The sequence below is a fragment of the Panulirus ornatus genome, chromosome 3 (assembly GCF_036320965.1).
Source record: "Panulirus ornatus isolate Po-2019 chromosome 3, ASM3632096v1, whole genome shotgun sequence".
In the NCBI taxonomy this organism is placed as follows: domain Eukaryota; kingdom Metazoa; phylum Arthropoda; class Malacostraca; order Decapoda; family Palinuridae; genus Panulirus; species Panulirus ornatus.
In genome coordinates this window covers 19242655-19266182 of record NC_092226.1, presented here as the reverse complement: position 1 = coordinate 19266182, position 23528 = coordinate 19242655, and the positions used below count along the sequence as shown (strand labels likewise).

General features: G+C 43.1%; 1 protein-coding gene across 1 annotated transcript in view; it reads left to right on the top strand.

The window, feature by feature from the left end:
* Positions 1-23528, top strand: part of LOC139761119 (uncharacterized) — a 105894-nt gene that overhangs the window by 4154 nt on the left and 78212 nt on the right. The window contains exon 2 of the mRNA XM_071685050.1: positions 21677-22113. Within this exon, the coding sequence (XP_071541151.1) occupies positions 21677-22113 (437 nt within the window). The remainder of the gene's footprint in view (positions 1-21676; positions 22114-23528) is intronic.

The following is a 23528-nucleotide window of genomic DNA, read 5'->3' as shown; positions in this document are numbered from 1 at the left end:
AGTGAGTGGTTGAAGGAGTGGGAGTCGTCATCGCTGGGAGGCTAGCGGGGGAGGACCCCTCTCCGTGCATGCAACCACCTTCTCACCCGTGCTTTACGCTAAGGTAGACGTGGGTTCGATGCCGTAGATGTAAAGACGTTAAGAAAACTGGGGAAACTCGGGTATCCATCGGTATTCGCAGGAGGGGATAATGAAGGCATACATGCGCGATAATGTGCGGAAGTAGCTGACCTGTGTTCTGCTTGGGGGTGACCTCGACACGCAAATTGCACCTCTAGAGTGAGGTCATTAGGCCTCTTAGTTGGGAGCGGTCACCACGGTCAACAAAGGTCATTTTCATGGCCATGTATATCCGACTGTGATCGCTCGGACCGGCGTTGTAATATTGTTAGTTGGCAACCCTCGGGCTCCTTCGTCCCGGGTCCTTGAGCACCACAAGCACAGACCAGATTTCCACTTGCTTCCAGAACGTTCTTGAGGACCTCGCCACGCAACGCTGGATAACATCCAGCGACGAAATCCATACATAACTGGACATTTCCAACGTATGATCGGGAAATGAGAAGAGTCCATTAATAATCTTCTTATATCACGACTACCAGTACATCTTGGGATTATAAAACTCATAACATAAGGGCGGAACCTGTAGGGAGGCTGTGAGAACCCGTGGTGAGGCTGACACACACCAGCTCAAGGTCACGTGATCGTCCATCATTGTGTGGCTGTCAGCTCAAGCTGTGGCAAGGCATATCCTTAACACCTGAATTTACGGATTTTCCGGTTCTTCGATGTAGTTTGACCTTCCGGGCCTTAATGATCCTTGGATAGGCTTTAAACCAACTAATATATATATATATATATATATATATATATATATATATATATATATATATATATATATATATAATCGGGGATATGGGGGGGAGAATATTTCCTACGTATTCCGTTTCGTGAAAGGCGACTAAACGGGGCGGGAGCGGGGGACTGGAAATCCTCTTCCAGTTTTTACGTTTCCAAATGAGGATATTCTCCTCTTCGGATCAGTCATTTGTTTTTAACGCTACATCTCCAACGCGGGAAATGGTGTATATATATATACACCATTACTCTCGGATCACGAAAAATTAATTTTGTTCCTATGTAGAATTTAGTTTAGTTCAATATAGGAATTTGCTTTACGCTAAACAATGAAAGGTAAACTATATTAAGCTGGTGGTTACACGTCCACAAACCCTTCAGCTGTTGACGGGTGTAGGGCATGAACGTCAATTTACCCTTCTTTGAATCTGAAAATTGCTATTCTTAGACGTTTGAAAATAAACATTAGATATGCTATATCACTGAAGTTTTTTTTTCTTAACCATTTCAACTGCTTTTGAGACTGGTTGACCTGTTAAGTCGTCCCTAACCTTGGCCATTCAAGGTTAGGGACTTTTTTTTTTTTTTCCCACGAGATTTAAATGTTTACTAATAACCGTGGACGTGGTTTCATTCTCTTAAATTTATGATGTTGGATAAGTGACTATTGGAAGAATTTAAGTGAATATGAAATATTATTCATATGTAAAAGGAAAAAAAAAAAAACTAGGATGCTAAACTGTTCAAATTTTAATATTTATGTAGATATATTGTACAGCTACTTGACAGAGTCGTATGGAAATTTACTTTATTTCTCTTGGGGAAGATGACAGACTTTACGCTTTCCACTGCCATCAACACAACTTTGGCAGAGTGGATGAGAACTCCTCACGAATACCTAACTTGAATTACCAGTTAATATGACAAATCCTGACCGAAAGGTTTTACTATTTTGGTAAAGGATACGATTTTTTTTTTTTTTTTTGTCCTTGGAATAAACACACTGGGGTGCAAATTCCCGTAGGGCAAGGGTAACAAAATGTACCCTTCCACTTCTTGAAGTTCGTTAAGAAACTGTTCCTTACTAACAATTCTAAACTGACTTTAGCTCTGGAAATGTGTTGGTAAAAATGTCAAATGTTTTCAAAAGACGAACCAGTTTCTGTGGGACGACCAAGGTCGTTCCTGTCTTTTAAAGTAGTTCTGATGTAGACGTCTTCGCTGTGGCTCGCGCTACACCCAACCAAACCTCAATATTAGATTCCCCAAATATCCGTAAGTAAAGCACGATGGTGTGATACTTGCTTTGATATGTCGACAATATAATGGCACATCCTATCGGGAGAAATAAAGTGCAATAGGACGTAATACTACGCTGGAGAATGTAACACTACATTGATCCCTTCACGCAAACAAGCCTCCAAAGCTTACTGTTAATGAAAGAATCTCGAATCAAATACATTTAGTAGAAATCCATTGATTCTGGTATCCAAGCGTATTCCTAATTTTTTTTGAGAGTAGCACCCGCGGGAAACGATAAACCTGACAAAGTTATGACCAGTTTAAAAGCATAAGATCTTAATGCAGTATGTTCGTGGCATAACTCGAGTCGTTCTTCCGCAACATAAAGCGATAATTTTTTGAATGTTATTTATGGACGAGCCTACACGTGTACATTTACAACGTGCACTTCTCGCACTAATGTATCTTATCAATTTATGCGAAAAAGAAAACGACATATAGTCTTCCGCATAGAAAATGGAGATGCAAGTAAGGACAGACGTAGGTAATTTGCAGTTTTGTATGCCTTGTTTGCATAAGTGTCATATTTCATAATCTTACTTTCCATTCATACGTATAACATCATTAATCTGGATATATGAGTCCTGGACCACATCTGCAGTGACGGAGAAGTTCCCCTGAAACTTCAGACAACCAAACGCCAAAACCAAAGGAAGTGGGCATGCTAGGCTGTGACTGGAAAGAATTTTCGTTCCTAATTTTGTTTCCATCGTGATCAATGTCAGAGGAAGTATTTTTGAGTCTTTCATCCATTTAAGATAATTTGGTCAACAAGGAATCTAGGGATAAAGGGGAAATATGCCTCTTCAGTTTTTGATCTATATTAAATAGTACGATTTTTAAGATTACGTATTTGTGGAATCTTTGATTATTATGCAATGTTAGAACCATCTTATCAGGTATGTGCGATGGAAAGGTTAGGCTTTATGCTAATCTTTTGATTCCTGTAATTTTCCTGTGTGTTTGATCAGAATTTAGGTTAAGGTATCGGGCGCGTACCCACAATTTAGTGCAGGGGAAAGAGTGGAGCGTAATCTCGAACGCGCCAAAATAATTATGCAAAACTGCGAACTAGTTGTGTGAGAACATGGTGTGTCCTTATCAAAATGACGTATCTTTATATTAAAATCCTGGGATAAATCGCAAACACGGGAAAATTCTCGCAACGTTTAATGTTTTACAGATGTGAATTTCTAATTAGACTTGCCTTTTTTTTTTTTCCGAGTCTTTAAACTTGCGATACTGAACGTAAGTGATAGCAATGATCAAGGGAATTCTGTTCGATAAAGCAAATTGATACGGTTATTGTACACTTTGTGTTATAGGAAGGTGGTGCAACGGACATGGTTCTTTGACTTGTCACCTGTGTAAATAACCAATACATTTCAGTACACGTCCACAAAACATCTTTCTCTTTTTTATGCACCTCGAGAGTTAGAATGATTGTAGTGTTATATGAATCTCTATATACATTGTATACTATATAGTTCAAGGTGGGTGTGGGTGCAATAATCAACCCCTCCCCCACATATATAAGCTTTTTTAAAGGGTAGTTGTGAGTCTGTAAAGAATATAGTTTAAAACGTTTCGGAGGTTAATTTAGCGTTTGAGAAGGAATATGAAATACACGTTGGCAAAGTACGTAGGGTTCTAGATTCTCTCTCGTGGGCGCAGCGTTGCTGGCGTCATAGTAAAGGTATCATTAGTCCGAGCAACGCAAATTGGAGGATTTGGTTGAATTATGAACTGAATAAAAGCAAATGCAGCAGGGATGCAGATGGATTCATTATAGCTACTTATAACTTGATTCTATCTGTAGCGATCACTTGAAATGTCTCGGTTGTGTTCGCGATAACAATGTGTCGTATGTTATATTGTCTACAGTTGTAAGAACTTTTCCCCCAAGTTTACTGTACTACATGTTCTCCACCTTCATACTGGTATAATTGGTCACTGTTTCTCTATCGGTCTTAACGTGAAGAAATACAGCGGGGTATATCACTGAAATGACTAATCTGAATATTTGTTCGTTCTTGCAACCAACACTTGTTCCTTTAAGAATGACATATTTTTTCATTTTTAGGTAAGCTTTGAGCGACTGAATTAAACCTTCCTGCTGATCTTTGTATTCGTTATACTTTTTCATCGTCAGTAAAGTCTGGTGACCAGAGGTGAACTCTGTATTCTAATTAAGGTCTGACAAGGTCGTTGTATTTTTTTTGTGTGTGAACATTTTTAACTCCTGACTTTTAACATTTTGTTTTAGGATTTTCAGCTTTGCATTGTTTAACATATCCCAGGTCATTGCCAGTTACCTCTACGCACTTTTGATAAAATTCTGATAGTTGAAAAGAATTATTTGTATCTAATCAATATCGTTTTGTATTCAACACTGAAGTCCGCTTTACATGGAATTCTGACCATTGCATCAAATTGTCTGTATGTCTTTGAAGCATTTTCTCTTTTTTTTTAGGGTGGGGGAAATTTTTAAAAATTCGTATCGTGTATCAAATTTTCTTTCGTCCTGCGTCTAGATATAAACATATTAAGATCTAAAGATACTTCTACGTTTACCATGAAGTACCAGTCTGGTGTTTCCCTGTGTAATACCACATATAGTTTCGTGTCTCTCTTGCTACCCATTCGCTGATTCCATTTCGTTTGGCGTACGGTTGAATTTAACGCAACAATCTTTTACGTCGTACTTTAACGGAAGCGTTCTGAAAGATGGCCCAGTTTTATCTTAGACTTAGTTCAGCTTGATCGTGTATGACGGAACTCAAAGTTGCCTTTTTGAATTGTTTGTTTTCAGAGATTTTTGAAACCTTAACCTTTATCTATTCATGTATTAATACAACTTTTCAGCCAACGCCAAAGTACTACGGCTAAGGCTATAATTTGAAGAGTATTTTCTGTCTCCATCTTGTAAACTGCTATTAACAGTTGAGAAACAAGTAATTTGACCCTTTGCCATACACCGATCTGTTGAACAAGAAAATAAATACTTGTCGACTTCTGATTATTATAGGTACAAGATAATCAGGACGTTTCGGTTCATCACTGCTCTGAATGTGAGAATTTTCTGTGAACTATCCCTGAAGATTAGCTTCGTGACGATGGCGTTAACACATACGATAGTCAGCAACGACTGTTAGTGGAATTCATTTACATTATTGTCTGCAAAGGTATTATCGTTATAAAGAGAAGGGCCTATAGTCTTTCCGTTTTCTTCCTTATATATTGTAAGAATTCTTGAGGGATATTTGCTCCTTGGAATTCTTTCTTGCTGACATTTTTTTTTTTCCTGCATGGACGTTACTTCAAATTTCCTGCAGGCGTCTCCTTGCATGTTGCCAAATCTTTCGCCTCTTGATACATCCATCACGTATTTTTCGAATCGTTGATTTTCTGACTGACATGGTTGGGTTCAACGGTGATAGGATGGGATGGGGATGGGAGTACATACGAAGGGCTGGGAGGGAATGATGGTGATGGGAGTACATACGAAGGGCTGGGAGGGGATGATGGTGATGGGAGTACATACGAAGGGCTGGGAGGGGATGATGGTGATGGGAGTACATACGAAGGATGTTAAGATACCTGAGGGTTAATGACGACTTTGCTTTGGTTACATTGTTCTCGTTATACTTGTGGTCTATATTTTTGTCTTTATGGCTAATATGTATACATCATATTCTTCTGGGTTGGTTATATTCAATTGAACACTCTGTAATTTAGGTTGTTTCTGATAATCACTTTCTTCCACTTCTAATAATAACGTACCGAACATTTTGTAATCGTGATTTATATTTTTAGCGCCAAAATGAATTACTTTCTACATGTCAACTTTGAACTCTTTTCTATTTCTGACCACTCCAACATTGTCTAAATCCCTTTGAATCATCAGTTTGACTGGGCTGTATTTCCTCATTTTGAGACATCGGCAAATTTGGAAACTCCTGGCGAGTCCAAGTCGTTAATGTACGTGATAAAAAGCGAAGCTCCTAAGTGTAAGCCTTGCAGTACCCAGACCGTCTGATTAAACCACTCAGATAGTTGGCAGTGCTACTCGTTCTCCTCTCTGAGACCCAGTCTGCTAGTTTCGCACATACGTGTAGTCTTCTTCGCCATTAGATTAGATTTAGCTATATCTTATATTGCACTTTGTCGAAAGGTTCACGGAAGTCTTAGTAGAGCATCACAAGGTATTCCGTAGTCCTAGTTACTGGATTTATGGGCAAAGAATCCAACCAGACTCGTTAAACGCCGTTTTTCATTCTCAGAATCTCAATCTGTTGCCAATGGATCTTGTATTAATGGATCTTGTCATTCATTGCAGCAATATAACTTTTTCTCGAAACATCGGTTCTAACACTTTTCCTGGAAATGAAGTAAGGATAAGGGTATTGTAGTGGGAAGTGCAATCTTTTTATCTCCCAGTGGTCCATGACTTTGTCGTTTAATGTCTTCTGCAAAGATTTGATGAAGATTAGGATGGTCAGGAGAGAGGTTTGTCGGTCAACTTCTTTCGGTATTGTGGGAGAGAGATCGTCCGAGACCACCAACTGATTTGCTGAGATGTCGTTGATTTAGATAATTACTTTGACATTGTATCTACCATGTGCAAATCTTAATTTTCGGAGGTCAATATATAAGTTTTTCGTTAGTGGTGTATCAGACGGTGATGGGAGAGGAAAGTGTAACGATGGGAGGAGGACGGTGGGAAGGGTGCAAGAGGAGGAGAGGGATGGGTGTTGAGGGATGGAAAATGTGTGTGGGTGTGGGTGGCATGAGTCACGCTGAGCCGTGATCGCTCGCTGGTCGGGAACAAATTGTCGTCAAATGTTTGGTGCGCTTTTGTCAGTATTGATTGTGCGACGGCGGGGAGCAGCGGGAGGACAGGGCAGGCCAGCCACAGTCACGGCGTCACACTTGACCCCGTCACACAATCCCCACCCGTCGTCACACCGTCACCCTACGTCTCTACCCCCGTGCTAATTCCTCCGACTCTCAACTTCTCGTCACGGAAGGTCGCTGGGCTGAGCGTCACACCGCAGACGTCACACGACCTCCGCCAAGCGCAGGTAAGAGCTGTGGTGTAGCACGTTTCGTGTCCGTTCTGTGAGGGGCGAGCCTGTGCTGGCTAGCTGGCTGGTCGTGACGTGTGTGTGTGTGAGGAGGGGGTCAGAGAGGGAGAGAGATGTTGTGGCCTGTGGTTCGTGCCGGTGGACCCCGACCGGGAATATTTGAGTGGGTGACACAATCACTCGGGGGTTTTTAAACTTGGTGGCCGCTCATCAGGACCTGTTGAATAATGAATGGTGGTGTGAGTCCGCAGTGTTGCGCCACGCCCGTGGTTACTACCAACAACAGATTGGTCGGTTGGCACTGCTGGATCACTGGCCTGGGCATCACAGGCTGGTGGATCGCGAGTTGAGGAAAGCTAGGCAGATGTACTCCTCCACTCTATTTTTCTACGTTCGCCGTTTCCCACACAATGAAGAAGCACCTAGAACATAGTAAAAACGGTTTCATTTGGTCACTCTACTCTAGATGTCTTGTATAATGTAAGGAAACCAAATACTCGCTTCCAAACCAAGCACCACAGAACTTTCTATGTTTCACCTAATCGCTACATATGCACTGGTTCAGTCCGCAGAAAGTACGTCGCCCAGTGTATACCACATCGCTCCAGTTTACTCTATCCCTTCCACGTAGAGCACCCTCCTGCGTGTTAAGGCCCCGATAACTGTCTTTCACTCCATCCTTCCATCTCGTCCTTTCTTTTCCTCCTTTTTGTCTTCTGCATTTTTATGGCACGTACCTCTCGGACGGTCTCTCGTTACTCCTCTCCGTATGTCCTAACAATTTCGGCGCAGGGTACACTGGCCCATCTATGTATGGGCAGCACAGCATACTTGTTAGTTTACCCAGCTGTTCGAATAATTCATGTTTGAGGCCATTGTGATGTATGCACATAATCCTCCCTTGGACTCCTATTTGAAAGAGCTCTGGTGCTAGCTAACCAAGGCTCCATCTCCAGGAGCTCCCGTAGTGCAAGGCTGTGTTACAGTTGGCAGCAGAGACATAACTGGCTCCTCTGAAGCAAGGAGTTCTTTCACGAGACTGCACTTTCCTTCAGTTAACGATTATGCAGCCTCACCAAAGGTCTTTTTAATCGCGTGCGCGCACGCGTGTGTGTGTGTATATATATATATCATCCGTTCACTCCCGCCGCCTTGCCGGATTTCTTCTTCCGCAAGGCTTTCACCACCCTTTCTCTCTTCACCAAACCAATCTCCCTGACTCTCACTTCGCACACCAGCCCGATCAAAACTCCCTACATTTGCCACTTTATCACACATTCAACAGTTATTCAAAATACTCTCAACATTTTCTCCTCGTTCCATCACTTCCTGTTATCACTTCCTCCCCTTGCTCCCTTCACCGATGTTTTCATTTATCTTTCGCGCATTTACTTCCTTCTAAAACATGTATTTTTTATTCATCATGAAGTCTAATGATGCTTTCTCATCCCAAATCTCATTTACAATATTTTCTAACACCTGCATATCCTCTTGACCTCCTGCTTTCTCTTTTATGCATTTTTTATTTTCTATTTCTATTTTTCATTTGCATTAACTTATAAGTACCGTCCAAACGCCCCTTTTGTTTCACTAACAACTTACTCATCCCGCCACTCTACCCTTTCAAATCTGCCCCCCACCCACCTTTCTCATGTCACATGCATCAGTTGTACATGCCATCACTGCTCCCCTAAATAATCCCATTCCTCCCACTCTCCTCAATGAATTTGTTCCCACCTTTTGCCATTCTACTCGATCTTTCCTGGTATTTCTTCACAGAAGTCTCCTTTCCAAGCTCGCTCACTCTCGCCACTCGCTTCTCCCCGACATTGTCTCCTCTTTTTTGAAAACTTCTACAAATCTGCACCTACGCTTCCACAAAATAGTGATCAAACATTCCCCAGCTGCCCCTCGGCACATCTGCATCCAAAAGCATCTCTTACACGCCTATCAATTAATACGTAATCTAATAATGCCCTTTGTCTCTTCTGCTCTCATACATATACTTAAGTACTTTTTTAACCAAGTATTCCCAATCGCCTAACTTTTTTTTTAGCACTCGAATCCACAGGCTCTTCACAACATTGAATATCCCATGTGCACCAGTTATACTCTCAACTACCGCATTATTCGCTTAAGCAATCAAATCGCCCATCATTAATACTGTGTCGTGCACCAAAACTGCTGACACTCCCTCGGCTGCTCCCAAAACACTCATGATCTTTCATCTCGTGTCCAGGTGCATAAGCACCAATAATGACCCATTCCTCGCTATCCACTTCGTTTTACCTACATCGGCTTAGAACTTACTTGCTTATAATCTATCACTCCACAATTCCTGCTTCAGGAGTAGTGCTAATCCATCCTTAGCTATTGTCCTTTCGCCAACCCCTGACTTTAATCCCAAGAAGTTTCCAAACCATTCTTCCCCTTTACCCTTCAGCTTCTTTTCACTCGGCCAGAACATCCAGGTTTCTTTCCTCGGACATTGGATCTATTTCTTCTCATCTTTGTTACATCCACACAGTGACGCCCCAGCCTGAGCCTTCAAGGAGGATGAGCACTCCTCGCTTAACTCCTCCTCCTGCTTCGTCTTTTAGAAATTGATGTATAAAAGGATGGTTTCCAGCTCCTGCGGGAGTATTGCAGTTTGAATTTAAGGGGGGTGACTATGTTGTTGTTTGGTTGGTGAGGCATACGATATGAATTGCATAAATGATTTATTTTGGAGATGTACTAATGACGTTGCCTGTAAGATCGTCCGCGATATTCTTTTTTCACATGTTTGCCATTTCCCGCGTTAGCGAGGTAGCATTAAGAACTGAGGACTTAGCCTTGAGGAAATATCCTCACTTGACATTTTCTCTGTCCGTTCTTTTGGAAAATTAAAAGAGACGGGGAGGAGTTCCAGCCCTACGCTCCCTCCCCTTTTAGTCGCCTTTTACGACACGCAGGGAATACGTGGGATCAAGCCTACATATTGATTTTATATGTTTACCTTGTAAATTAGTTTGAGACCTTTTGTTGGACTACGGTTGTGCATTTTAGTGCACCGGAGCTTATGTTCTTATCTTTGTGTATCGTGTATCTTTGTAAACCGTAGTCAATAAACATTTAAAAATATACATCTATAGATCGTGGTGAAGTGTCTGATGATTGGCGGAATGCATGTATAGTGCCATTGTACAAAGGGAAAGGGGTTAAAGGCGAATGTTCAAACTAGAGGCATAAGGTTGAGTATACCTAGAAAATTGTATAGAATGGGGAGCAGTGTGATTTCAGGAGTGTTAGAGAATGTATGGATCAGGTGTATGAGAATGTATGAGAAACTCTTACAAAGAGATCAATTTGTATGCACATGATGGGGTTGATTGATGCTTTGTGGAAGGTCTTGAATATATATATTGTGGGAGGTAAGTTGCTAGAGCAGAGAAGTTTCTCAAGTATGTAAGGCATATGTACGAGTAGGAGGAGAGTGATTGTTTCCCAGTGAAGATCGGTCTGCGGCAGGGGTGTTTTATGTTACCATGGAGGTTTGATTTATGGATGAGGTTGGTTAGGGAGGTAAATGGAAGAGTATGCACTCTGTTGGGGATGAGAGGGCCTGGGAAGCGAGACATGTTGTTGGTCGCCGATGATACAACGCTGATGGCTGATTAGTGAAACTGCAAAAGTTTGCGAGTTTGGAAAAGTGTGTGAAAGGAGAAAGTTGAGAGTAAGTGAATAAGAGCAAGGTTATTAGGTTCAGCATTATTGAGGGATAAGTTGGTTGGGATGCAAGTTTGAATAGAGAAAAATTGGAAGTGAAGTGCATTAAATATCTGGGAGTGGGCTTGGCAGCGAATGGAACCATGGAAGCGGGGGAAGGGGCGAAGGTTCTGGGAGCGATGAACAATGAGTAAAAAGAGAGAACGTTATCTTAGAGAGCAAAAATGGGTATGTTTGAAGGAATAGTAGTTCCAACAATGCTATATGGTTAAGAGGCATGGGCTGTAAATAGTTGTATGGAGGAGGATGGTGGTGTTGGAAATGTTTGAGGACAGTGTAGCGAGATGTTTTGATAAAGTAATGAGAGTAAGTGATGTGTGGTGATAGTGTGGTTGAGAGCAGAAGAGGGCGCGTTGAAATGGTTTGGACATGTAGTGTGTGTGAATGAGGAAAGGTTGACAAAGGGGATATGCGTGTCAAGAAACGGGAGACTGAATTGGAGGTGGAAGGATGGAGTGGATGATTGAGCGATTGGGAACTGAACATCATGCAGAAGGGTGAAAGGCGTGCACGTAATAATGAATTGGAACGATGTAGCATAATGGGATCGACATTTTCAGTGGACTGGACTCTAGTAATGTGAAACGTCTTGGGTAAAACACGGAAAGGTCTGTAGGTCATAGATGTGGATAGGGAGCTGTGGTTTTGGTGCAGTACACACGACTGCTGGAGAACGAGTGTGAGGATATGTGGCATTTCTTTAATGTTTTCTGGCGGTACCTCGCCGACACAGGGGGTGGCGATGCTTTTTCCTGTACGTGATATATATATATATATATATATATATATATATATATATATATATATATATATATAATTTTTTTATTTGTACTTTTATCAAAAAATTTCTAAAATAGAATATTCTAATGTATTAAGAGCACTGAATAGCCTTAGAAGCTCCATTGCTTGGCTTATGAGCCTAGATTCTATAATACAATCCTACAAGTCCGTGTACGTATATGAGTGGATGGGTGTTTCTTCTTTTTCCTTACGCAACCTCGCTAACGCGGGAAACTGCGATTAAGTACAATAAATCGTATACATGTTTAATGCATATAGATTGTATTTCTGATGTAAATTTGTCTGTTTCTAATAATACCAGACAAGACCCAGGCAGATGCATTTCGTAAGACATTTCTATGAAAAGTTGATGAACTGAAAAAATGCCGTAAGGATTAATTTCACCTTTGGTGTTTGTACAACGGACTCTTGAGGTGTGAAAGGTTATAAGATGAGTGAAAAACAGAAGACTGAACAGAATTCCATAGCTTCGCCATATGAGGGAAGGAGACTTCATAACGGCCAGTCCTCGTGTGGCTGATGTCTTCGTGGAAACTGTGGGAAGCAAGTGTCAGACATGTGTCGTAAGTCCAGGATTTGAGGGACTGGGATACGGATACACCAGGCATGAGGGGAGTGGATGAAATAACATCTGTAGAATGGATGCAAGAATATCATCATGGTGGAAGGGATGGGTGCAGGCAAGTGATACCTGGAAGGTTGATAAAGCATAAGGCTTCTGATATCACTGGTTGAGAGAATGGGAAGACTGCCAGCCACCCCGGGTAGCGAGCGGTACTCCACACTGGGCGAATGAGACCGCCGAAGATATGGAAAAGACTGATGTCAAGGAAAATGTACGCATCACCTATGCAGCATTCCCAGCTGTTAGGAATTTCATTTTGCGATGATCATTATGTAAAGTAAGAGTAGAGGTTATTCCTGTGCCAAACGAGTTTATTGGTAAGCCGAATAATTTTGAAATTCAATAACTGGAAATAGAAGAGATTCGTATAGATGTTAATAACTGCGTTTGTGTCCCGAAAGGAAATAAGTTCAGTGCGAGAAAAAGAACAAATATCAGATCGAGAAAGATGGAATGAGTTAAAATATACAGAGGGAAAACCATCAGTGTGAGTGAGTGACTGATTACAGTTTAGAGGTGGAAGGAGCAGCATGTAAGAAGACGAGATGTAGGGTAGGCAGTGGGACAGACCCATGAGGAACACCACTATTGACAGGATTAATAAGTCGCTCCATCAACGACGACCACAATGGAACGTCAACTGCCGCCAAGATGGTACGACGAGAAAGAAAATTATGAACCTCAACAGAAAGGCTAAAGAATTGAGATTTTTTTTACGTGCAAAAGACTTTACACTCTTCAAAATGCTATAAAGACTTCGAGGGCCGTAAAAGATATTTAGTCTCATCAGAGTGGAGGACCAGAGGGTTGTCACACAGCAGAGTTAATCATCGGCTGACTGTACAATGGAGTTTTGTTGGTAATCTCGTAAGTTATGCAGAAAATGAATTTGGGAATTTGTCGAACACTTTGCGAAGCAGGAGAGAGAAATGAGGCTATAGCTAGAGAAGTTAAAACGTTATCCCTTCTTATAGATGCATATCATATATATTACATCATGCATACAATACCTTTACCCTCCGGCCTTAAGATCACCTTCTGTCGGGAACGCTTAGGAAGTTTGCCTCATCCACTTGGTGGGGCCCACATGTCACGAGGTGTGATGTGTGTTCGTGTTTATGCAAGATGAGCACGATACAGTAAAGGGGTGTGTCCAGTGTGAAAGCCGCTTCGTGGGCATGCGAGGTCGTGACTGTGTTTATGGTGCTAAAGAGATCGGTTATGTGACGATTGCAGACTAGAAAGAATAGCTAGTACATGCTTGGGGATCGTAGTTTTAGATGGGTGCAAGTCTATTGGAGTGGAGTTTGACGGGGTTGGGTGGGCAGCTGTTGTGATTGTCGGATCAATTCGGTGAGTCAGTGTTGTTTCGTATGGGGAAGGAGGAAGATCTGTAAGAATATGTTGAAGTGTGAAACATTGGCCAAGTTTTATTTCTGTACGTCGTGATGAAATAGTGTGGATGGTAAGAATCTAGAGCTCTTGCTGAGAAATGAGAGTACAGGATACTGACGCGAGACAGTTTCGTTGTGTTGTTGAATGTTTGTGGTTGCTAGGCAGTCGGTGATTGTTCAAAGTTTATTTGTTCGTGTGGTTGGTAGCTTTGTTATATTTTGATGGGGTAGATGACCAAAGCCGGTGAGGTGTAGTGGTTTAAAGGTGGAGTGGATGAAATGTTGGTGGAGAATAACGAGGGATTCATTTTCCAAGTTCAGATTTGTTACTCGTAAGTGTTGAGGGAGCCTAATGTTCTTATGGTATTTGTATGATGTTTGTAGTGTGGGGAGTGAACGTGGTGTACGTCATGCCCAGTATGGCTGGCGTTCTGTGGAGTGGAAATTATCTGGGGAGCAGGGAGGGCGCAGATTGGATTCGTGTCTGTCAGGGGTTTAAAGTGGGTGACGGTGCATTCCTATAAAGATTCATGCATTGTTTTAGACGAGCCAGACTTTGCGTGGTGATGCGCTTCGTGTTTTTTGTTTTTGGTAAGTATCAGGGAGTTGTACTGCGAGATGATGGGAAGAAAGTTGCGAAGAGTGAAGATGACTGGAGAGAGAACTACTATGGTGGAAGTAGACTGTAGACCTTGGAGGATTTTTTGGAGGCGTAGCCATTGCGAATTGTTCTTTGTTCGACCATTTCTTTGTCATTATTTCGAAGAACTGATTCTTTTCTTTTTTGTATGCGTCCAGGGGACAGTGTGGATACTTTAGTTGATAGGTATCCTACTAATGCTGTGCAGGAGCAGAGATGTCGTCGTTGATTGAAGCCATCCAGGATGCTACAAGAGGTTTCCCTGCAGCGTGGTAGCGGCATGATTGGGTTGAAAACTATATTGTGTAGCTGAGTGGGATGTTTTGATTGATTTTGTTTTGGATTAGTATTTTTAAGGAGATAGGATACTGAAGACAGCAGTGACTTGTGGGTCGTTCGACTCTTTGATTTTTTAGGACGGGCACTATGCCAACAAGTTTCCAGATGTCTGGAATTTTGTTGTGTACCTGGAAGTGACTGTAGGAGATACCCGAGAACGCTTCCATTGTATTTTGGCTGAAGTTTTTCACAGATGGAACTTTGATAACGTTGTCAGATGGAGAAGAGTTCTCTAACGAGTTTACTTTGAATCTCACCTGAGTGATGGGTACGCGAGTCGTTAAAGGGTGGCTAATGTGTAGGTCGCTCATGGCTGTCCTATCTTCAGGTATGGTTTGTATGTAGCAGTTCTGAGCATCTACTATGCATAAGTATCTTCTAAAACTCCCTCTCTCTCCCTTTCAGTTCTTCCTACTGCTGCTCTTCCTGGAATCCCACGCGGACTCTTCACTCTCCATGCGACTCCCTCCCTCCCATCTGGCTTTATCCTTTGCAACAATTTCCATTAGTTCCTCCGTACCACAGATTCCTCTTCGCTTGTACCAAAATCCATTAACCCATTACTCACGCACTCCCCCCCTTCCCCTCTCCCACAACACTTAACACACACACCAACATGTCTGTCCGGTGGCGCTGGTTACGCCACGCAACCCTGAGTTATGACACGATACACCAGGGTCGCCAGGCAGCGATCAACACACAGGTGCACACCACAATGGAAATGTCGTTCTTTTGTTCACGTAAAATTATCGTGTGTGTGTGTGTGTGTGTGTGTGTGTGTGTGTGTGTGTGTAGGCAGTGGTCTCGCTGGAACGCATGCTGTCTCCAGCTCTCTAGCTGCCATGTATAATGTACCGTAACTGGATCCTACCATCCAAAGCAGTCTTGCAGCCTATGGTGTATATTCACCGCTTAATCCACACTAATTAATCCCGTTGACATGTCGACCCCCGTATACCACTCCCTCCAGTTCATTCTGTCCTGAGCAGACATTTCGCCTTCCTCAATGCTCAGGCTGAAGTACCTCTAGGCCTTTTTTTATTTCTCTCTCTCTCTCTCTCTCTCTCTCTCTCTCTCTCTCTCTCTCTCTCTCTCTCTCTCTCTCTCTCTCTCTATGTTCTACTTCAGACTAGTCACTTCTCCTCAATCAGACTGCACTTATTACTGCACTCTGCTCTTACAGTACCATTCCTGGCAAAATCGATCCTCCTTGCGCCACAATATTCTCAGGCATTGTTTCCAATACTTTCCACTTTCAAGTATCTGAAGAACTCTAGATCCTCATTTAGAAATGATCGCAAACCATCATGGTTTCCCCTTCCTTCTGCATCTTATCGTGCTTTGTTCACATATCTTATTTCCTTCTAACTCTCGCCATCCTCTGGGTTTTCTCTCAAGTCCTTCATCACAATCGAAAAATCTGCAAAGAGGAAAATATTCACCTCCCCTGCCCTCCAGCGCCCAGTATCCCGTAGATCTGTTCGTCACTATAAAACCTTTACGTTCACCTCCCTCACCCAAGAGTCCATAAGCAGATTAAACAGCCATGGTGACATCATACATTCTTGATGAAGACCCTCCGTTACAGAGAACCGCTCGTCATCCTCCCCTCTCACACGCCTACATACCTTAAATATCCTGGTAACAACTCATCACTGCGTTTCATAAGTTTGATCTAACTCGTGAATTTGCAGGTCTTTCCAAAAAAGCATATCTTTCGTCCCAGTCTTGCTTTCTCCCTAGGTCATGAATACTTTATACGGAGCTCTCTCTTCCCTCCAGCATTTTGTCATGCAAGTTCTTTAAAGAAAGCACCTGGTCCACACATTCTCTACCCATACTTAAGCCACATTTAAGCCAGTCGGAAGCTCTGTGTTTACCGCAATCCTCTCTTAACCACTTAACCATACACCTGGTCACCCTTGTCTGTATCACATGAGGTGACTAAATGCATTCTGTCACTCGATAAACGCCTCACTGTGGGCCATATAGACACTGGTCAACTTGACTGACCAGCCTACATCACTGTCATCCTCCTATCTCAAGAAATTCTACTGCAGTCCCAAGACTGACGCATGAAATAGTGTAAGATTGGCTGCTCGGAATACTGGGAGAGTCTGGGGGAATTTGGGATCTCATTGTTGCAGTCATGGAGACACGAGTTGTGTGTATATAAAGAAATACCCCGTACCATCATGTCAGTATAACAGGATGAGAGGAACTAATGTACAGTCTGTATTGAGATTATCATTTATGATACACCAGCTAGCGAAAGTGACCACGTATTGCTCAAGTTTATTTTGGCAAACAAGGAGAAAAGCGATACTATGAAACAAGATTTCTAAGAGGAGAATGAAGTTCAGGAACCTGAACTTTGTAGTAAAAAGTTCTGTGGAACTTAGTGAAGTAGGGAGAACGTGGTCACATCTAACTTCAAATACGTTAAGAAGTGCAGAGGGAAGAACGGATCATACAGGCAGACTAGCAGGCCAGCATTTGAGGTATAAAAGAGCCAGGAACAGAACGAGAGGAAGAGGAAATGCGCAATTATGAAGAGAATATTGCGTTTGGAGAAAATCCAAAACTCTTCCATAAATTTGAGTGAATTATCAGAGAAGCTAATCAGGCTAAGAAAGTCGGAGGGAAAGATGTAGAGGATGTTGTAAGGATGTAAGACTAACTGAATAAGAGTTCCAAATAGCGGAGGACGTTATAACGCCATTAAGATGAGCCTAAGATGTCTTAAAAAGCTTGGATGTTGAGATAATTAAGAAACGTATAAGAAAAGATGCACAGAAGTATGATAGTACGAGTGGTGGATGAACAGAGTCAACGGATGGTTGGAAGAATTTCATACGCTTGTACCTCCGTGTTCATTCATGAATTTCGAGATGGGCTATACTGTAGGAACATAAGTCCGGACATGGCGAGTATAGCTGAATTCCACACTAATGTAATTAGGTACGGACATTGGCGAAGTGCACATATGCAGGTTGTAACACTGCTTATAAGCAGTTGACCACGACAAAGCTGTTGGGCAGAGAGGAGGCTGGCTGCTGAACACGTGTTGGTAGACTTTCCTCAGTGACCTTTGGTATAGACAACTTTGCAGGATGTGTGCCACCAGAAATGACAGTATTACGAAACAATCAGGATAGACGATACACGTTAACCTGCCTCGTTGGCTAAAGCTCCTCATAGGCTATCGTACGGAAGGTTAACGAGTACACACACACATCCTCTGTGGCTGGAGACGCACTGCCGTGTAGTGTTAGCTTCCACTGGGGCGACGCTTAAGGGGACTCCTTCCTCTGCTGGCGACTTTCGGATACCAAAAAAGACTGATACCTGGTGTGCCGTGTTGGTGTACTATGCTAGTGCACAGTGTTGGTGCACCGTGCCCGTGTACCATGCTAATGTACAGTGTTGGTGCACCGTGCTGTTGTATCATGCTAGTGTACCTTGTTGGTGCACCGTGTTGGTGTACTGTATAAGTCCAGTGTACCATGCTAGTGGAGTGTGTTCATGCACCGTCCTAATATACTACAAACGTGCACTATGCTGGTGCACCGCAGGTGTAGGGTGGGTACTGTTATCACGTCAGGGCAACAGACAGTACGGGGGAGAGCAGCACGTGGCCAGCTCCCAGGCTCCTGGATCATCGCCGTGAAAAATGTACGAGGTTGTTGTGGTGGGTGGGGGAGCAACTGCGGGGAAGGGATGGGAGGAGGTGGTGGCGGGGCTATGCCAGGTGGGGCAGGTGGTACACCACTACGATCAATGGGTCTCTTTTTAACTGGTGGCGTTGCTTAGTGTTCAGACCCTCCACTCTTACCTCCCTCCCATACCCCCTTCACCCCTCCCTTGTCCCTCCTCACCCTTCCCTGCGAACTGAGCAACTTGATTACCATTCAGACAGCATAACGAGTGAGGCGAGTGTTCCTTCAGCCAGGCTCTTTAGCAGGGACAACGCTGAAACGAACACGCACGTTATACCTGGGAATATGACAAGAGGTTAAGGCTTTGATAATCATAGGAAAAAAATGGAGGAGAGGGGAAGGAAGAAGAGTAGTTTGGCAGAGCAATAGACGAGTATAGGACAGCGGAAGATGAGGAGAATGTAATTAGTTTGCTGAGAGAAGGTGGAAGGGCTGGAAGTTTTGCTGGAAAGGTAACTGTCGTCGTGGAACTGAAAATTCCCTTCCCTTAAACCCCTTTCCCCCTTATTCTCCACCAGTCCCGTGCGTCCGTCCCTCCCTCCCTTCCCCCAACATTTCTTTGCCTTCACCGCATACCCTCGTGTTTCTCTCCCAAAGACCTACCAGTCTCGCTCCCCCGCTGAAGCCTATAACCTCACTTTTATTCGCATTAACTTTCTCTACACACGATCACTCTCCACCAGCTTCGGCAGTCTCTCCCTCGAGCCTACCACCAGAACAGCGCCCTCTGCAAACAGCAGCCATATCTCCTCCCACGCCCAACCCACACACACACATTGCAAATCATCCCATCTCTCTAACGCCCACACATTTACCCCTTCACCAACCCATCAGAAATAATGGATAACAGTAATACTATAAATGAGTAGAATAACGAATATGCAGTAAACAAAGACCAGTGAATTAGGGTCACTTGGAGGTGTAATAGTGCATTACTGAACTGGGAATTAAGAGCGGAGCCCCCGGGGTTCGAGTCGTGTACATTGCGTGACCTGGTCGATCAGTAGAGTCGATCGGTACTCGACTGTAAACACGACTGTGGCCTGTGATTAACCTGATCCAGCTGGTGGGTGCGGCAGGTGGGTAAGTGCGTGTGGTAATACAGGAGGTAGTGTTGTGTACGTCTCGTGTTGAGGCCACCACACGTCCAATCACCTGTGGGTCGTCTCGTGTGTCGGGGTGTGGGGCTTTAGCATGTGCATCTGCTGAAGAGTCTGTCTGCTGGCTTTTGTTTGCATCTGTTGTAATTGTGCGCGCGCGCGCGCGCACACACACACACACACACACACACACACACACACACAATCTGTAGTACGTGAAGGACTATCAACGCAAGTGGGAACCCAGCTTGAGTTTTTGTCATGCCATTTATAAACTTTTGTATACGGTTGGAGTGTACAGCTTAATTTTTTTTTTTACCGTTGGTCCGATACTATGAAAGACCTTTTTTGCATCTCTTTTAACAAGTTTCTCGTTTTATTGTCCTCCGATTCTATTTTGCTTCTTTCGAAGAAACTTTACACACTTCGTTGAATTAGTTCAGAAATTTGAACGCTCTGATCTAGTCAACATTTTCATAGTAGGCAAATTGTTTTGGCCTTTAGACTCTTACTGTAACTTGTTCTTCTGTTACTGGTATATTTATTGCCTTTCTCTATTTATTTCTTCTTTTTTCGTTACTGATGTTGCCAGACTAAACAGGCATGTTCTACTTTTAGCTGTTATGATTTGCTGAACATTTCCTTATCAGTACTTTTGAATACTTATTCTTTTTACCATTTCCCAATAGATACTTTGTTTCCTTCACAATGCTCCTGAGGTGGAAGTCTGGCGACAGGTTAGACATAATGGAGACTCCCAAGTCCCTCGCACATGTAAAAAATTCCTACGACTTGTTTCCTGCCAGATGATATTCTTATCGAGGTCTTCTTTCCCTGTCCCATCTTCAATACTTTACATGTACTAAGGTTGAATTTCATCAGCCATTTATCAGATTAGTTTAGCAGTTTCTGTCCCCTGGTAAGCGGATGCAATCCTCATTTTGTTTCTTTCGCGACCTTGGCATTATCGACACGGATGTACAGTCACGAGTCCATTCCTTGTGGGCAAATCGCATAGATCAAGAAGAGCAACGGTTTAGGGACCAAGGAGCAAGCCTTGTGATACTCTATTGGTAATCACCGGTCCTCTTCACGCAGTCTCGTCCGACATTCATCTTTTGTTCCCATCCTGAGTCTAGGGTAATGTTCTAAAACAGAGTTGTTTACCTCCTTATTCCTGGAAATGAGAGAGGTTCAAGTAGCGGCTTTTTTGGATCCTGGGCTCAAACTGGATTGGCTTTCATTACAAGAGCAGAAGGACCAAGTGCGAGTGTATGTCGAGGAAATGCTTGAAGAATTGGAAGTAGCTCAGGAGGGGTCGACATCACCAATGGATAAAGAAAGTAACAAGTAATAATCTAGCTGAAGGATTATTACTTGAATCAAAAACACAGACTTTTCTCCTTCATACCAAAATGTTCAACAAAATTCCGGAATCAACCCCCGGGGGATCAGAGGAAAGCACAGTGTCAGTGAGTCTTGTGTTGAAGCAATATGATGAAGTGGAAGGAACTGTCACTCCCATATGATTGTTATACTGGAATGAAGCGTCTCAAACTTTGCTTCTACTGAAGAATCTTACAAGAGACCACCAGGTGACTGGCTGTTCTGCTACGGCTGCTCCATCAGACCCAGTTGTCAACATTGCAGGAATTTTTTTTTTTTTTCGCTGCTGACAGAGCTCAATTTGGTGTCGCTTCTTTCCCATCTATGTTATTGGTGAATTATAATGGTGAATTATTTGAAAAACTACCAAGCAGTTTTTTTAGTTACCATCTGCTGCAACTTCTAATAAAAGGTAATGTTTTTTTTTTTCAAAATATTTTGATATTTGTAAATAAAGGATAACATTACAATGCAGTTTTGTTTTTTGCAAAATTTTCTTCCAAATTTGGGAAACTAATTGATTGCAATCATAATTTTGTTGTGGTACTTGTAATGTAATTGCTATGATTGTAATGACTATAATTGTAATTCCAAAATAATGGTAATTGTAAATGAATTGTTAAAGCGCAATTACTGCAACTCTGTTTCCCTCAGCAGGGGTGAGCGAAGGCAGCAGCCTGGGGAACCCAGAGGCCCGCCCTCAACACTCCGTATTCGCTCTACCACTTCCTCCTCCTCCTCGTCGCCCTCATCTTCCTCCTCCTCCTCCTCGTCGCCCTCATCTTCCTCCTCCTCCTCCTCCACCCCCTGCTACTCATCACCTGCCCCCTCCCCTCAAGCCCCGCCTCCACCTCCCACCCCCCGACCCGCCCGGGTTCTTGGCCGACCCGCGACTCCAGTATGACCCCAGTCGTGACGACCAGTCGCGGTACTACCGCGACCAAGAACAAGGCGCGTTAGAACAGCGGCACTACACGTACGACGACCCCCGGGTTGAGACGTACGACCACCGCTATCCCATCGGTCGTGGGAAAGAGGAGGAGAGGGACGACGACCGCTGGGGCAACCTCGACCTACGCATCGACGAGCAGCAGGTGAGGGAGGGCGACGACCGGGTCGTGTGAGGCATGGAGGACGACTCTCACTGACTCACTCTTACTCACTTTTACGAGGAGATGAGTAAGGGGAACAGCTTCTTGTAAAGCCAGTATGTTGTTGGTCGGGTAAGTGACAACAGGTTGACTATTGACGAAACTACTGCCAGGTGAATAGATGATAAACACAGGGAAAGGAAATATATCAAACGATGCAGAGTTTGGCATAAAGGCTGATAAGAATCGAGAGACTTGAGCAAAGGAGTAATGTGTACGGCAGCCATCGCGAAGACATTTAATGGCATATTTCGGGCCATTAACAATCGTAGAGATTTTCCGGAGGTAAGAGACGAAGCTGGTGTGGTTAAGGAGAGGAGGTTCAGTGATTAGGTTAACAGTATAGGTGATTCTGTGGGATAGTGGAGAAACTAAGGGACAAATCTGTTGCTCTGGGACTAATATGGAGCAATAGTATGAGGAAGGAGAATAACCACAATGCCATGCCCGTAGTCTATTCTGATATGGTATCAGACGTAGTTCTAAGGATCAACTTTCAAGTCGCTCAAATGAGAACTCTTAGGAGGACTGCAGCGACGCCAGTATATAAGCTTTCGTGGCTGCCAAGTTCTGATGACGTATTGCATGTTGATGTATCTGGTGCATCTGTTGTAGGCGGAGTATTTTTATTGCATGTTGATGTAACTGGTGCATCTGTTGTAGTAAAAAAAAAAAAGAAAATTATGCGAGGGAAGCTGTGAAATTCAAATGTATCACACCGACTCAGGTTAGAAGTCGTGTGACGGGCTAGTATGTGTGTGTTAGAGAGGTCAAGTTAGGTAAGTCAGGATAGGTTTTTGAATATAACATGCGCAACAGTGCTCTGGTCACTCAAACATGACGATACCTTAGCATACAATGGATCTGGTGAAGTACAAAGACGACCAGAATATGGTCAACACATTCTACACGTTGTAGGGAGATGATTATATTGATGACGTGATGTTAGATATCAAGTGAAAACCCCAGTTACGTTCTTGATAAGTCTGAGAATAAAAGAAAAAATAATGGAAAAATAAATTTCATTGTTATTATGAACGATGATGTTTGTTGAGATGTATAAAGATCATACTGGCAACTTGTTACCACCTGATACAAGCTAGGTGTGTGTGTGTGTGTGTGTTAAGACATGGTACATATATACAAGGTTAAGCCTTGCCAAGGGGTAACACGAGTAACAAGGGGTAACAAGAGTGTAAGACTTTCTTCCCTTAAGACACAAATAGTAATCACAAAGTAGAACTCGTGGTTCTGACAACGAGGGTGTAAGGTGGTTCCAGACATTCCCTCAGCACTCGTCAGTCAGGAAGGGCAGTGCTGCTTCCCTGGCAGTGTGATATCTGACCATTAAGTCATGG